The sequence below is a fragment of the Danio rerio genome, chromosome 13 (genome assembly GCF_052040795.2).
Source record: "Danio rerio strain M-AB ecotype USA chromosome 13, GRCz13ab, whole genome shotgun sequence".
Taxonomy (NCBI): Eukaryota; Metazoa; Chordata; class Actinopteri; order Cypriniformes; family Danionidae; genus Danio; species Danio rerio.
In genome coordinates, this window is record NC_141033.1 from 55362501 (window position 1) to 55380043 (window position 17543).

Sequence of the window (17543 nt, forward strand, 5' to 3'; positions counted from 1 at the left end):
GTGCAGAGCGTCCTGAGATCTGGGCTCTTTGGAGAAATGAAGAGACGCCGCCTGGAGGACCAACACTGAGGAGACACAGAGAACAACACACACGTCAGGACAACTGCGCTGCAGCTCAGTGTAGAGATCACCACGATTAGTGCTATTAAAGAGCAGCTACTGTGCAGAAATCTCTTTAACCCCAGCAGTGTGTGTGTGTGTGTGTGTGTGTGTGTGTGTGTGTGTGTATGTGTGTGTGTGTGTGTGTGTGTGTGTGTGTGTGTGTGTGTGTGTGTATCTCCAGCAGCCTCTGATGCTCATCATGAGTGAATTGTGTTTGTTCACACACCACTGAAATCAACATGTCAGAGTAGGGCTGGGCGATGTGGCAAACATTCCATCTTGATAATTATTTTCCATATTGAATGATAACAATAGACATTTCAATATCAGTTATTAATACTTCTAGATTTAAAAGCGTACCCCAACAATGACTGATGACACATCAATTACAGGCTCCATGAAAAGGCACAGCATGTTTCAGGCTGATTAACTGACGGCGGCCCAAAATTCAGAAACATCTCTGAAATCAACACACTTTAAGATTCCCATCGTGTGATTGGCTCCTGGATCAATAGACTCTTCAACAGAGGTGTGAATCTACACTGCTCTCACGGCTCGGTTTGTTTATGATTATCATGCAATCGATTCGGTTCAGTTGGATATCTCGGTGCATTGATGATGATTTCCATGCACAGTTTTCTTCACAGCAGCTATTCCCAGTATTAAAATGTATAAATATATTAATATACTATTTGTAATACAATTTTGTCATTTAATACAGCCAGATACAAGTACTGTAGCTTCAAACAGCACGAGCATTTATAGCAAATAACCAATATAAATATCCCGCTCGCTTTCTGAGCCTTGTCAAGTTCTTTTCTACACCACTTTGATTGGTCACATACTCAACAGAAAGGGCTGAGATACAGCACCTAGAGTACCCTAGCAACACCTTAGCAACCACACAGAACACCCTAGCAACCACTCAGAATACCCTAGCAACACCTTAGCAACCACACAGAACACCCTAGCAACCACTCAGAATACCCTAGCAACATCTTAGCAACCACACAGAATACCCTAGCAACCACTCAAAACACTCGAGCAACACCTTAGCAACCACACAGAACACCCTAGCAACCACTCAGAACACCCAAGCAACACCTTAGCAACCACACAGAATACCCTAGCAACTACTCAGAACACCCGAGCAACACCTTAGCAACGACACAGAACACCCTAGCAACCACTCAGAACACTCGAGCAACACCTTAGCAACCACACAGAACACCCTAGCAACCACTCAGAATACCCTAGCAACACCTTAGCAACCAAACAGAATACCCTAGCAACCACTCAGAACACTCGAGCAACACCTTAGCAACCACACAGAACACCCTAGCAACCACTCAGAACACCCGAGCAACACCTTAGCAACCACACAGAATACCCTAGCAACCACTCAGAACACCCGAGCAACACCTTAGCAACCACACAGAACACCCTAGCAACCACTCAGAATACCCTAGCAACACCTTAGCAACCACTCAGAACAGTCACAAGACTGACCAAAAGCTGTACATAAGACAAGGTAAAAAACATTAAGACAGAACATAAAAACAGAGAAATAGAGCAAGAGAAACGTCTGTAGAAATGTGAAAAATTTGCGGGAGAATGAACTACTAAAATAATCTTTAAAAGCCAAGCTAAAAAGGTAAGTTTAAAGAAGTGATTAAAACATGGATAATGACGGAGCCATTCTAATCTCCAAGCAGGAAACATGTTAATCCCTACTAAAAACATGCACCTACATGTAGTTATGCATCTATCTCGACTGTTCCACACCGTTTAAAAACTACTGCAATTATTTAAACGTTTAAACTACTTCACACTTTCAGATGAGGGTTTCTCAAGACACCATAAAGTGTGTCTACAAACTTCACTTTGAGTTAAACTTTACCACTGGTCTTAAACTTGATTCTGTTTGGTGTTAAAATCGTCTAAAGATAACTCTTAGAAACCTGCAGATACGCTGAAATTAAATATCTTTATCTTTCATTCTTTAATAAATCATTAATCCTGTGACGTGTCTGTTGTGGATAAACACATTGTAGTAGGGCTGAACAATATATCGTTTGCCTTCGCAAAGCATAACTGAGGAAAGGCAGTAGAGTAGATGAACCTTTATTGTGGACAAACTGAACAGGTGAATGCTGTGCTCAATATTATTCACCCCTTCAGCAATATTAGTGTTGGATTGTCTCCAGAACAAACCACTGTTATACCATGACTTGCCTAATTACCCTAACTTTACCCTAATTACCCTAGTGAAGCCTTTACATGTCACTGTAAGCTGAACACTAGTGTCTTGAAGAATATCTAGTCTAATATTATGTGCTGTCATCATGAAGAGGAAATAAATCAGTTATTAGAGATGAGTTATGAACACTGTCATGTGCAGAGATGTGTTGGACAGCACTTGTGTAAATGTTGGAAAAGTCATGAGTCTGCCGTGAGGGGGATACTCCTGCCTTCAGCTGTATACAGTAAAGCAGGCTGAGACATCTTGATGAACTCTTACCCCAGCTCTGAGCTCATCATCACACACAACACAATAATCCGTCTCTCTCCTCTAATTAATCATCTGTAGAGATGCAGGATGCGGGACCAGCTCCAATCACAACACCGAGGTGAAGCGGCGAGACGCCAGTGAGTGAACACACGTTACAGTGAATGACGGCCACCCAGGAGCCCACAGCAGAGCTTCATAAGCCGTGACACATGCGGGGCCTGGGGCTGACGCTCTTCACACACACACACACACACACACACACACACAAACACACACACACACACACACACACAAACACACACACACACACACACACACACACACACACACACACACACACACACACACACACAAACACACCCACCCACACACCCACACACACACCCACACACACACCCACACACACACCCACACACACACACACACACACACACACACACACACACACACACACACACACACACAAACACAAACACACAAACACACCCACAAACACACACTGCAGTGTGTTTACAAATGTTTACCTGTTGTTCATGACTTCAGGGTACCTGCAGAAAAGCCCTTCACTGAACACACACTCATGATGACGGAGGAGAAACTGCCATTATTATTGACTCCAGGGAAGCTCATCCTCAACACACACAGCAATATCCTGAGATAACTATCACTCAGCTTAGTCCCGTTATTCATCAGGGGTCGCCACAGCGGAATGAACCGCCAACTAATCCAGCATATGTTTTACACAGCAGATGTCCTTTCAGCTGCAACCCAGTATTGGAAAACCCCCATACACACTCATTCTCTCACACAAACACACACACATTCATACACTACGGCCAGTGTAAATGATCAGTTCCCCTATAGCGCATGTGCTGTGGGGGAAACCGGAGCACCAACTGACTCAGCTGGACTCGAACCAGGAAACTTATTGCAGTGAGGCGACAGCTCAAACCACTAAGCCACCATGCCACCCATCAATAAACTATTATTAACGAAGATATTCTGAGGCTGAAGGATGAAGGACAAACGTTGGATGAAGACACACAGCAATCCACGTTCAGGCAATGATGAGAACACTCTCTCCACACAGAGACAGCGCTCAGGGTTATTACAGCACGTCTGACAGCAGCAGGATGAGCTGTGGACTCATACAACAGCATTACTGCACAGCTCTTGGGAATACTTGATCCTGATTGGTCTATCGTGATATCCCACAGGTGTGCTGTTCACCAATACTAAACTAATAATAGAGGCTCGTCCATGTTCTACGGATCATTAGAGATGCAATAACTCAGCGGGAGACGGCTCAAACCAGTTAAGATGCTGAATGAATGGCGATGCATGTTTTGAACAGAGGGGGCGCTGTAAGCTCACTATATCTGCACATCAGCAGTGAGCAAGAGGTGGAGCGGCAGAGTGAAATGACAGCAGTGTACCAGACAAACTGTGTGCAAACACTGCAAGAAGAGTTTTACCGTCACAGACGTCTATACGCAAAGAGTTCGTAACTGACTGGAGGATTTGCAGCTCTGCTTGCTCTGATGAGTGCTGCAGCTCTGGAGATCACACGCTGCATCAGTGTCTTCATGGTGAAAGAGTGAAGATGTTTCTCAGACTGAAAGAGAAAGCTGTTCTGTAACAGAAGCAGATACTCGCTTGCTCCTGTCCCCCTCTCTATTTCAATTTAGTTTCTGCATCTTTTAGTAATTCACTTATTATATTACATATTATGATCAGTCAGTTATGCCAGTGTTCAGTTCCCTGGAGCCGAGGCTCTGTTGACCACCTCTGTACACACTGTGTGTGCTGTAGTGCTGTATTTATAGCATGGTAATCTGCTAGTGTTTACTTTGCTTTGGCTTTATCGGGGTTCATTATTGTGATCTCCTGACTGCAGCAGAGAAATACTGGGAGATCTCTGTAGACTGATGACATATCCTGCTGTTATCATCTTCAATCATCTTTCGTCATCACTTTAGACATTACGCATTTAAACACTAGCTCTACAGTGACGAATATACAGCTACAATCTATAAGGACGACACAAACACAACACAAGCGTGACTGCAGTTCCAGCCTGTACAGCTCCACACAGCAGACACAGGTGACCAGCAGATCCGGCTCGAGTAACGCTGAAGATGATCCAGAATAGTGATGGGTCCTTCATGAACGATTCGTTCATTTTTAACGAATCTTCAATATGACTCGGGAACTACGAGTCGTCTCAGGGAGTGATTCGTTCATCTGCGCGTGCGCACATTTGTGCAGGTGGTATCGTTCATTTCAAGTCTTTTGAGTCGTTCATCGCGGAAAGGCAGAAGCCAATCATAAGCGTTTAGAGCCGGAAAAAGAATTGAATTGAAAGGTGAACTAATCATCATGGCTCCTATCCAGGCCTGGATTGGCTAATCGGGAGCACCGGGAGAATTCCCGGTGGGCCAGTCCATTTTTTGCCCGTAGGGGCCGGTGTCACTAGCTGCTTGCACTCTCAGCAGTCACACTTTTTTTCATCTATTTATTTATTTGACTTATTTATCATTTTATTTGAGTGATTTATTTCACTCTTTTTAATTCATTATTTTGTTGCAGCGCTGCTCTTCTTATTTATTGTCTCGCTGCCCCGTGAGCAAAATGCAGCCTGTAGATTAACTAACGTAATGATGATGTAACGTTAACTATCATCATTCAACCCCAAACAGCGAATTCGAGAATTCCAATAATTAATATTAATGAATATTACACCTGCTCAATGAAATCAGATGATTCACTACATTAATAAATCTGACAGAACTGGATCAGAAATCTAAAAAGGGGAGAAAAAGATTAAGCCATCAATAGAAAGTAATACCGCGTCTTGCGGGTCACAGTCCAATACTTATTTTTATTCCTGCTGAAATAGTGCTATTGTGGACCAGTGGTGAACACTATGAAACAGCCGACCCGTGTTCGAATCTCACCTGGAAAATGTATATATATATATATATGTTTTTTTTTTTCATTTTTATTGTTAAGACATATATTACTGTTAGGGCTTTTGAAGATTTGAAGTTCTAAAGCAGCTGTTTTCTTGAAAAAGACGTGATCATGTCATTAGAAACTGAATTGGAAATGACCTTATTTTAATATAGTCAGTCGTGAACTGAGGTGGGCCGGTCTCAGACTTAAAACTCCAGGGCTGAAAATGAGTCCCACACCGGCCCTGCTCCTGTCAACTCAGACTGTGTACATTGGTTGAGATTATATGTGTCTGTCAGTGTAACATGAACGAACCCCTGACATTTGAAGACATGAAGAGGTGAGCTGAGCAAAGACAACAACACCTTCATAGACAAAAGAGCAGGTCAACACTGAATGATCATTTTCTCATTCTTACAGGATTCTATTGATGACCTATTTGTCGTGTGATTAACGATTTGGGCAAGTTGTAGATGTGTTTGGAAGCAATTCGTAATATTTTAATAATATTTTGGCAAATTGAACCAAATGAACGAAATGACTCAAAAAAAGATTCGTTCATCTCAATGAACGAGACTCAAAGATCAGAGTCAGTAAAATGATACGAACTTCCCATCACTAATCCAGAACACACGGAGCAGCAGAGGCTGAACCAATGCAGAACTCCTGTGAATTCAGAAGGGAAGAAGAGATCTGCTCATCTCCTGTGTGTACAGAAGAGCGGCAGAGATGGAGGACACAGTCCTGCTGAATCACAGATGGAGGACACAGTCCTGCTGAATCACAGATGGAGGACACAGTCCTGCTGAATCACAGATGGAGGACACAGTCCTGCTGAATCACAGATGGAGGACACAGTCCTGCTGAATCACAGATGGAGGACACAGTCCTGCTGAATCACAGATGGAGGACACAGTCCTGCTGAATCAGGCTGAATGAATCTGTAATGAACAGAGGGAAACAGAGCGGGAAAACCTGCTCAGATTATGCTAATGTGCTGATGAATATTAATCAGGTTCAGGAGAGGTTCATCTGCAGCGCTCAGAGAACACTCGGCTGATGATCATTATTTACACTCAGAGCTTCAGTACACTGATGGAGACGAGACCGAGACACACCACTGATGAAGAGGAGGAGGAGGAGGAGGAGGATCTGATCACTGTACACACACACATCACTGATACACACACACACACACACACACACACAAACACACACAAACACACACACATGCAGAAACATCACTGATACACACACACACACACACAAACACACACAAACACACACACACACACACACACACAAATACACACACATGCAGAAACATCACTGATACACACACACACACACACACACACACACATGCAGAAACATCACTGATACACACATACACACACACATGCAGAAACATCACTGATACACACACACACACACACACACACGCACACACACACACACACTCTGGGGGAATAAAGGCAGTAATAAAGGCAGAGGAGCGACAGGAGGATGATGGGTAAGAGAGGAAGTCCCTGAGGTCATGACCCCTGACTGAGAGATCACATCAGCCAGAATCTCTGAGTGAGAGGTCACGTCTGCTGTCCGTCATACACACACACACACACACACACACACACACTCTGCAGTGATTTATAACACACACTGTAATATCGCTGATTTACTGAGTAGTGTTGAGCTCAGACTGAAGGAGGCGCTGCAGCAGCTGAAACACACACACACACACACACACACACACACACACACACACACACACAGCAGACCCACTAGTTTTTGTGATGTTTTTGTGATAATAATGACTGATCTTGCAGTCGTAATTCTCATATATAAATATATAAATGTAAAGAGTTATGAACATGTCTTATTGAGCACATCAGGTAGTGTAGTGTGTCAGGTGTGCAGACTCACACAATAGCATTAGCTGTGTTTACACCCAAAACTGCAAGTGAACATTAAGCTAAACTGGATTATGGCATAAAAGCTGTGAATAAAGTAGCGTTTCCATCCAACGAGTCAAACAGAACAACATCAGCACTTCCAGATTACCTGGAGTCACTATCAACAGTAAAAACAGTAATTTACTGCGATAAGAGAAGCAGTCGATCTGTTCTTCATTCAATAAATGCGCCTCAGAAGGCAAACCTGAAGCGCAGTGAAAGCGTGGTGGAGTTTGAAGACGCTCTTGATTCTGCAGCTCATTAATAATATAATAACACTAATAGTCAAACAGTTCAGGCGTTATACAATGACCAAAACTACAGTTCAGATGGTCTATAGCGTGCTCAGCCGGCTGCTTTACATTTGCATCATCACATCATCTCTTATAACAAACTCACATCATCACCTTATCTAATGCACATCCTGGAATCTGTGCGGTAAAACTGTTTCCATGTGCATCTTTTCATATTGAATATACAGTTTATCCTGCTCAGTTCTGCGCATCTGCTGCTTTATGCGGTTTCAACATTTATGCACATCTTGGCGTCTCCATCAACCGGTTTTGATGCACTTATGCAAACTACACATGTGGATGAAAACAGATAATGACACTAACCATAACAATAAAGCTTCTCTAGTTTGGGGTCTTGTCGAGACGAGATCTATAACAGATCATAAACAGTGGAGATTACGCCAGGGGAAGGCTGTAGAGCTCTTATTTTTATCCACCATCTGACTTTCTCTCAGATTTCACTCCCAGAGCATCTGACATGACGCATGTTAGGCCTTCCTCTACCATAACACACCTGTAACACTGATGACTGTAAAACCCGCAGAGTGTTTTCTCTGGTTAACAGCAGGGACAGAATAACAGCAGCCGTACATGTAAAGCACAAACAATGTCCTTCAGTTCAGTCACGGCTAGTGGCCGTCATCCTTCAACCCATCTCCATCACTGTGAGCTGCTGTTCTGTCTGCTTCTGCTCCGCTTGTTAGAGGTTTCCCACTTTCTTTTGCAGTCTGAAGCGTGTCAAACACAGTAAACTCCCAATACACACCACAGGACGTCTAATCTAATCTCTGCATTGACTCCACATGTAAATCACTCTCACTCCGTCTGCGTCAGCTTACTGCACCGGCTGCAAAACATTCCTCCATGTAGTGTAATGATCGTGAGGGCGCAGGTGAGACGGCAGTTTTAGAGAGACACTGACTGCTTCTCAATTCAATGAACAAAGAGAACAGACTTGTGTTCTTGTGGAGAGCGGTCATGCTAGGTAATCCCTGAAGAACAAACTCAGGAGATCACGAGAACAGAGGACGCGTCCTGTGAGAAATGAGACGCTGCGTTCCTCCTGATGGTCACATGACCTTCACACATCTTTAACCAATAATGATGTAAACATGCCAGCATTAATGCAGCGATCTGTTGTGTTTCCCCTTTACACAATAAACACTCTGCATGAAGACCTGACAGATACACACTGCACAACACACATGTCCAGATTTAATTTAGGCAAGTAAACACTCTTAATGTGTTCACTCTATATGATTATTTTGCATTTAATAAAGAATTTAGCAGGATCACAAAAAGATCACACTCATATACAACATACAACACAAACACACAAACACACACACACACACACACACTCACACAAACACACTCACATGCGCACACACACAAACTATATACAACACACACACGACAGATGCACACAAACTACACACACTGGCAAAAGTACACACACAACAGACACAAACACTACACACATGAAAGCACACACACACCAGTACAAACACAGTAGACAAAACACTGAACAAACAGTCTAACGTAACACAAACACACACACACACACACAAACACAAACACACACACACACTGAAGGTTCATCTGATACGAGTGACTGAATCTCTTCCCCATTCTGCAATCTTTCATGATTTGAGCTGAAACCCCCCCGTCTGTGCCTGACATGATCCACACACACACACACACACACACACACACACACACACACACACACACACACACACACACACACACACACACACACACACACACAAATTGATTTTTCCAGTGAGGAGCGTCCACACACACAGACAGTAGCTCAGAGAGTGTAAATGGACCCGAGGCCTCAGGATAAACAACAGGCGCTCCGGCTCCATTCTGTCTCAGAGACGCACCGGAGTGTGTCAGTGTATGTGTGTGTGTGTGTGTGTGTGTGTGCGCATCGATCAGCCTGATCCTATAGGAAACACAACCCTGAACCTGCCAAGAATCCATTCGGGACAATCCTGAGCCAGAAGCCCATCAGAGACTAATGCACAGAGAACCAGCTGAAGAGGACACACACACACACACACACACATCCCATAATGCACCTCAACACAGCAGCGCTGCATGATACAGAAGAGAGCAGTGTGTGTGTGTGTCAGACTCCTGTAGATGTGCAGAGGTCAAAGGTCAATTACACACCATCTGATTTCTGTCACTGAGAATAATGACACCAGCATACAGCAGTCCAACATGAACACACACACACACACACACACACACACACACACTCACACTCACACACACTCACACTCACACTCACACACACACACACACACACACACATTAATGTATGTTATGGCTGTATATCAGCACTGGTGGTCCCACATACGATATACAGCCATATGGCACTGCTGCTCATGTGATGTTGTGTTTATACAACAGTTTGATGTCATAATCATGTATAAAAGAGGAAATCAAACACAGAGAGTCTCAAAAATAATTTTGCACGAGGAACTACTTTCTTCCGCCGTTCATTCTCATCTGCAGCTGACGTCAGAACAGCAGAAGCCTTTGCTCTAAAACCCGCCACTGCAGATCGAGTGTCTGAGGGATTATGAGGCTGAACATCAGGAAATGCCATCAGTCTACAGAGATATCTCCCTACATTAGTACAGTCTACACACAGTATTTCTCTGATGCCATCGGGATATCACAATAATTAGTTGGCAGTTCATTCCGCTGTGGCGATCCCTGATTAATGACGGGACTAAGCTGAAGGAGATTGAATGTAGAAAGCAGACAAAAGCAAGAGTCAGTAATCGAGTGTGTGTTTGAGTGTGCACTCATAAACAGACTGACTGAAGAGCTGCAGAGTCAGCAGAGCTCTGTGCACACACTGAATGTGGGTCTACTTCAACTCCGCTCGCCGTGGCTCTGGGCTGATGGAGCTCTTATTGGGTTACTGGCATTAAAGTGACAGGCGCGCTCAGAGCACTGATGCATTTATAGAACACACACACACTAACACACACACACACACACACACACACACACACACACACACACACAGCACATCCTGTCCATTGAGGAGGAAAGTCAATAGACGCACACAGAGAATGCTCTCTAGAAAGGCAGTGAAGCAGATCTTCCAGCGGAGTGTCTGAAAGGCTGCGGGCGATCAAACAAGCGCGCTCTCCTCACGGGCTATTAGCCACTGCTGCAAACACGCCACGCAGCGATCAAAACACACACACACACGCAATCCAGTGACTCTGGAGCGTCTGCAGGGATTGAGAGATGCTGCAGGAGATCACACACACACACACACACACACACACAGCAGCGTGGAGAGAGCCGGTGTCAGCTATCAGGCCCGCTGCGCTCCAGTAATCCAGCATCCAGCGCTCTCAGGTCAGAATGCAGGAGCACATCAGAAAAGCTGGCCTCAGGAGGACACACAATACACCGATTCAGTGTGGTCCTGTCATACACCCATCAACATGTCCTGCTTCATATCAAACTATTTCAGAACTGTCACACGAGGCGATTCAGTCAGAACTAATGTTGAACAGCTCCTATTGATCAGTGTGTGGCTCTATTTGGTTTCACACAGGGACCACTGTTATTGTTTACATCCCTCAAAATGGTCCATACTGCAATACACTGGAGCAGCCTTGACCCACACACACACACACACACACACACACACACACACACACTCACACACTCACACACTCACACACTCACACACTCACACACTCACACACTCACACACTCACACACACACACACACACACACACACACACACACACACACACTACAGCTAGTCCCCTATAGCGCATGTGTTTGGACTGTGGGGGAAACCGGAGCACCTGGAGGAAACCCACACCAACACGGGGAGAACATGCAAACTCCACACAGAAACGCCAACTGACCCAGCCGAGACTCAAAAAAGAGACCTTCTTGCTGTGAGGACACAGTGATAAGCATAATGAAATGGCTGTACATGTGAGCAACTCACAAGGGTTAAAATGGAGCAAACCCAAGTGCAGTGCAGACGTCTGACCGGAAGAGTGTGAGGGTCTAATGACAGGAAGTGGATGAATGTGTATGTGTGTGTGTGTGTGTGTGTGTGTGTGTGTGTGTATGTGTGTGTGTGATCATCCACATCCTGCACATTCCTCTACACATTATCATGTCCTTCACTCACTCACTTCTCTCAGATGTACGTCATTAATCACGTCATACAAGTGTGCACTACCGGCCGATCGTCAGAATGGGAATCAATCTCTAAACCAGGGGTGAGCAGCCTGCATGACCAGTAGAGGCATTTCTGTTTATCTGGACATACTTGAGCTTTACTCGACTCATATTTGATCAGACACTCGAGTTAAGCCTTGTGTTCAGCATCAAAACATCCACCATCATAGATCTGTGAATCGACCTCAGCAACACTAATCAAAACTACTCAATGCTTTTACAGATGCAGCGCTCATTAATTCAAGTTCATGATGTCACTGATTGTAGGGTAAAAACACACTCCTAATGACTTATGCTCAATATTAAAGGTAATGATGGGCTGGATTCATCTGTATCCTTCATCAGTGTTGGACGCGTGAATGATCAGTAACACTGGCTTTAGATATTACAAAATAATGATCACAATATCCTGTTTCACATCATTCAATATTGATAACTGTTGAATATTTATTAACAATACAGTTAGGAATATTCAGATATTTTTTTATTTAACCACTATATTTCACTGTACAATAGACAGACCGTTTGAATAGTCAAAATAACAGAAGTGTTAGAGAGACTCTGAAACAACGTGTGTGTAAATGTAGATCAAGATCTGTAAGGTGTGAATAATAATGATACAGTAAACCTCAAACTCTGTCAACAACAGTAATGATGAGGATCAAATCTGAGCTTCAGTGAAGGAGCCAGCCGTCATTATTCAAACACACACTGCAGCGGTACACATGTTGCATGACTGCATTAAAACTCTTTCAGATGGGGAGCTGGTGGCTGGATGCACAAGAAAAGAAACCAAAAAGCCACTCTGATCAAAAAAAAAACCATGTCAGGATGTCGCCAGTCTCCTCACTGCTGACAGCACTCATTTTCACATGTGCTGTTACTCTGAGCTGAAGTGACCTGTGCGAGTGTGTGGATTCCTAAACCATTTTCAATGGGCTTGCTCTTGCTCTCTCCCGGCATCTCTCATAACGAAGCGACCATTAACCCTTTCCTCAGAGGATGATAAATAGATGAAGCATTGCTGTGGTTTACAAGTTTAAGGAGAAAAGTAAAAGCGCTGCAGTGTTTGGGTGTGCGGTGCGTGTCTGAGATGATTAGTCTGCCGTTACTGAAATGTGTGTATGTGTGAAGCAGATGGGATAGATCTACTTCATGAATCGTGGTGTGCTCGCAGCATTCAGCAAAGTTCAGAGGTTTTCAACTGGGTGTACCTGGATAATGGGCGCGTGTCATGTGTGCGCCGCTTGCACAATATGTGTGCATCATGAGAGTCGCACGCCTCAATTGGAAATGACAAACTTACACCCTAAACTATCTGGCATTGTTTCCAAAACATGCGCTCAGCAGCCACATTTAATAAAACTATAGCGCTTCATAACGAAACTACAGAGCAAACTTATTTACTGTTATTGACAGCGGCGTTCGGTCAATAAATAAACACAGATAGTGATATTATTGCACAGCTCTGCTTTAATGCATTTAGTGCAGCATCAGTTTTCATTTTTCCTCCCTCATTCACTGTCGCGGGCTGTTTGTGCCCCATTGACTTCCATTATAACCACATTTATCGACTGCTGAGTTATGACAGCACATAATCATGCAGTATTGATTGCAGCTGGTTTGATGGAAAGAGGGACAATCTCTCATTTCTGCTGCATCTGGGCCAGAATTACCCTCAGGCAGAGGCGTCACTAGACCCCATTCACTGCAGCACGTGCCCCAGTATAAACCGCCAGTGGCCCAGTAAATGCTTTGAGATATGATTTAATTTATATGCAGGTGTATTTATTAAAAGTGGTAACCCCAGAATAAAGACGTTATTCTCTATGTGCAACCGAACCAACGCTGATGAAAGCAATGCAGTTTAATCTAAAAGCAAACTGAGCATGTGTGGAGAAAAACTGCAGCATACCTGCACGCCTCACACACACCGCTCCTGCTGAACACTGACGCGCTGCTCTGCTCTGCTCCCGGTCCCGTTCTGCACATGTACGCCAAAAAATAGCCACACCGCTCATGTGCTGTGAAACCGGCATGCAGTGAGTTCAGCAAGTGCACAAAACAAAAGTTGAAATAATATAATGGGGATCTTATTCACACTGCATAGATCCTGATAGGATTTTCATTTGACATGAAGCAGACAGGAGCTATTTCTCAGCCTAGTTGGGTCTAAGACAACTGATTATTCTATAACACGTCTTTTTAGTGTTCTATTAAATTGTCTACAGAATTTTATTTTAATAAAATTAATATGCAAAAGATTTCCTAAATGATCTTAGCATCACTCTAGCGGTGTCTTTAGATTGTTTTCCAGTTACATTTAGGATTCATTTCTGCCATTTATGTAGAATAAAAATTGCATAATACCAACAGTACTGCTATTTATTTATAATTTTATATATATATATATATATATATATATATATATATATATATATATATATATATATATATATAAATTATTTTATTTATATATATATATATATATATATATATATTTTTTTTTTTTTTTTTTTTTTTGGAGGGGGTGTTGTGCCCCAGTAGAGCTTTTATGTTTAGCAATGCCCCTGCCTTCAGCCCAGTTTGTTCTACTCACATTATTTGCCATTTTCTTTCTTGGCGCAAAATAAAATTCAACAATGGAGACTCAGAAGCTCTTCTGTTCTCATATTTAAAATAAACATCAGCATCTAAACACTCACTTCATTTAGACATTTTTCATAAAACATGACAGTGTTTTTGCTCTTCTAGAAAAAGCTTCCTGATGTACGAGTGTTCAGATTTCTGAAGTAGAAACGAGACAAAACGCAGAGAGAGAGCGAGAGAGAGAGCGAGCGCCTGCAGATCTGACAGATGAACAGCTCAGTGATGACTCTATGAGGAGCTCTAATGGGAAGTGCATCATCTAATATTTAGATCACACTAGCAGCTCCATTAACACCGAGCAGGAGATGTGCTGAGACTCCCAGCGGGAACAGAACTGGGTCAGGATGAAGCTGAGAGCAGCGTAATATTAATATTCTCTGTTTTGCAGAGGAGCTGCTTAACCAGCGAGTGTGTTTCTGAATCTGCCTCTCTCTGCGCTGACATGTCAATTACAGACAGACGCTTGAAGAGAACAAACGAGCAGATTCCTCAACACACACACACACACACACACACACACACTCCAGCAGTTGGCTGTATTCAACACAGTTATATTTGTAGCGTAGTCTGTAGTGAATATGAGCAGTGTGTGGGAATGGAGGATATCCTCTTCACTCTGATGCGCTGGATTCTCATTGGTTTGCTCAGATCAGGTTTAAAAACACGCAGAGTAATCAATTCTGCACCAATCAGATGAGAACAACACCTGATCTGAAATGCAGAAGTGCATCATTTACAGGAAACCTACCCATTATTACTGTAAAGTTTGGTTCTGAAAGTGACTGTTGTTCAGCTTGTTGTTAAATCTTAACAGAGTTGATGATAATAAAGTTGAAATTATCCAGCATTCTGCACTTTAGCACTATAGTTTAAGACTGAAGTGGTTATTCCGCAAAAACAACCATCCTGAATGTACTTTACTACACTTATTACACCATTACTTTGCCACAAAATAAACAAAAAAATGGCAAAACTGTGTTCTGAGCTGTAATAGATGATTAATTCTTTAATTGAATGCAAAGCCGACGGAAACAAAAGCAGCTGAACGGAGCATAGACTAACCCATGTATTATTCAGACACTAGATGGCGCCACACAGTCAAAAGTGCAGCGTGACAGATGAGCAGACACACATATGAATGAGCAGGTAATATATGGATGAACACATCCACTGACAGTGAGTCTCAATCCCTGGATGAGTCTGTGTTACTCAGTGGTTGATATCTGGAGATTACACACCTTGAAATGTCAAGACTGACCAATCAGAATCCAGTATTGCCAACAGCTGTGTGTGTGTGTGTGTGTGTGTGTAAAGTAGATTAACTTGACATGTTCTGTGTCAGGTTGCCAACTGTTTAGCTGCTGAACGTTTTTAATGTTGATGAACATGCTGAAGCGTCACGGTGGCGCAGTGGTAGCATGATCGCCTCAGCAAGAAGGTCTCTGGTTTGAGTCTCGGCTGGGTCAGTTGGTGTTTCTGTGTGGAGTTTGCATGTTCTCCCCGTGTTGGTGTGGGTTTCCCCAACAGTCCCCCACAACAGTTGGCGGTTCATTCCACTGTGGCGACCTCTGATTAATAAAGGGACTAAGCCGAAGAGAAAATGAAGGAACACGTTGAGAAAGAGACCGTAATTCAGGGGAATATCTGAGCTCGCTCCTCTGTGAAGTCCCCACACTGTTCAAATGAAGAAAGCTAACAAGTGACTGAAATGAATGCTGAACCTGGCCCTAATCGATTGAGACAAAGCGCTGTGTGTCTGAGGTGTGTGTGACGGCTCCTGCGGGGACACACACACAGGGCTGGTGGGCTCTTAGACGGGATTATTCACGCTAAATTAACATTCAGAGCCGATGGAGACCCAGAGCTGAAGCACAGCAGAGGAATCCCTGAGAAGAGGCCAGACGGTCAACTACTGACCACACACACACACACACACGCACGCACGCACGCACGCACGCACGCACGCACGCACACATACACACACATACACACACACACAGACACACACACACACACACACACACACACACACACATGCACACACAACACACACGCACACACACAGACACACATACACACACACACACACACACACACACACACACACACACACACACACACACACACACACACACACACACACACACACACACACACACGATTAGTTCTGCTGGTTTACACTGTTACACATGTTGGAGAAGATCCTCCTTCTAATGGTTTCAGCCTATAATGTGCTGTTTAACATGAGCTAACACACGCCTCTCCAGCACAGTGCTAACACACACACACACACACACACACACACACACACACCTATGTTGTCACAATACTGTAATTTCCAACTTTAATGTGATACTTTTAAATATATTGATATTTGATATAATTTCCACAAGATTCAGAGTGTGCAAATGAAGACAAACAACTATATTCAATTCAATATTTAGCATTTTCAAGTAAATGACATTTAATATCAGGTACGTCAACATTTCAGAAGTGCACAAGACTATAAATGACTAGTAATTAGTGCAATCTTATCTTCTGATTAAACTGAAAGGGTTAAAGTCTCAATATCATAATAGCATTGACATTCACGTTTAAACTAATATTAACAACAACTCATGAATACTTCAGCAGATCTATTACTTGCAGATAATACATCAGTATTAATAGGATTCGCATATTCCCCTGGCATTTACTTGACAAATCATCACTGCTCACGCATGAAACAGGCAGGTAATGTATAGTTTTAGGATCTAATTAAATGTAATTATGCAAATGCAAACATTTAGACAACACAAACGCCAATAGCATGACGACTGAGACGGGTATAGTTA

General features: G+C 43.2%; 1 protein-coding gene across 9 annotated transcripts in view; it reads right to left on the bottom strand.

Moving 5' to 3' along the window:
* The window catches only part of ptk7b (protein tyrosine kinase 7b), a 59108-nt gene that overhangs the window by 25349 nt on the left and 16216 nt on the right, over positions 1-17543 (bottom strand). For all 9 annotated transcript variants that reach the window (XR_015506538.1, XR_015506537.1, XR_015506540.1 and 6 more), the window contains exon 2: positions 1-65. This exon is cut by the window's left edge and continues 229 nt beyond it. Coding sequence is in view for 4 of the 9 variants with exons in the window: in XM_087279882.1 (XP_087136008.1) it covers positions 1-65 (65 nt within the window). In the remaining 5 variants the exon portion in view is untranslated. The remainder of the gene's footprint in view (positions 66-17543) is intronic.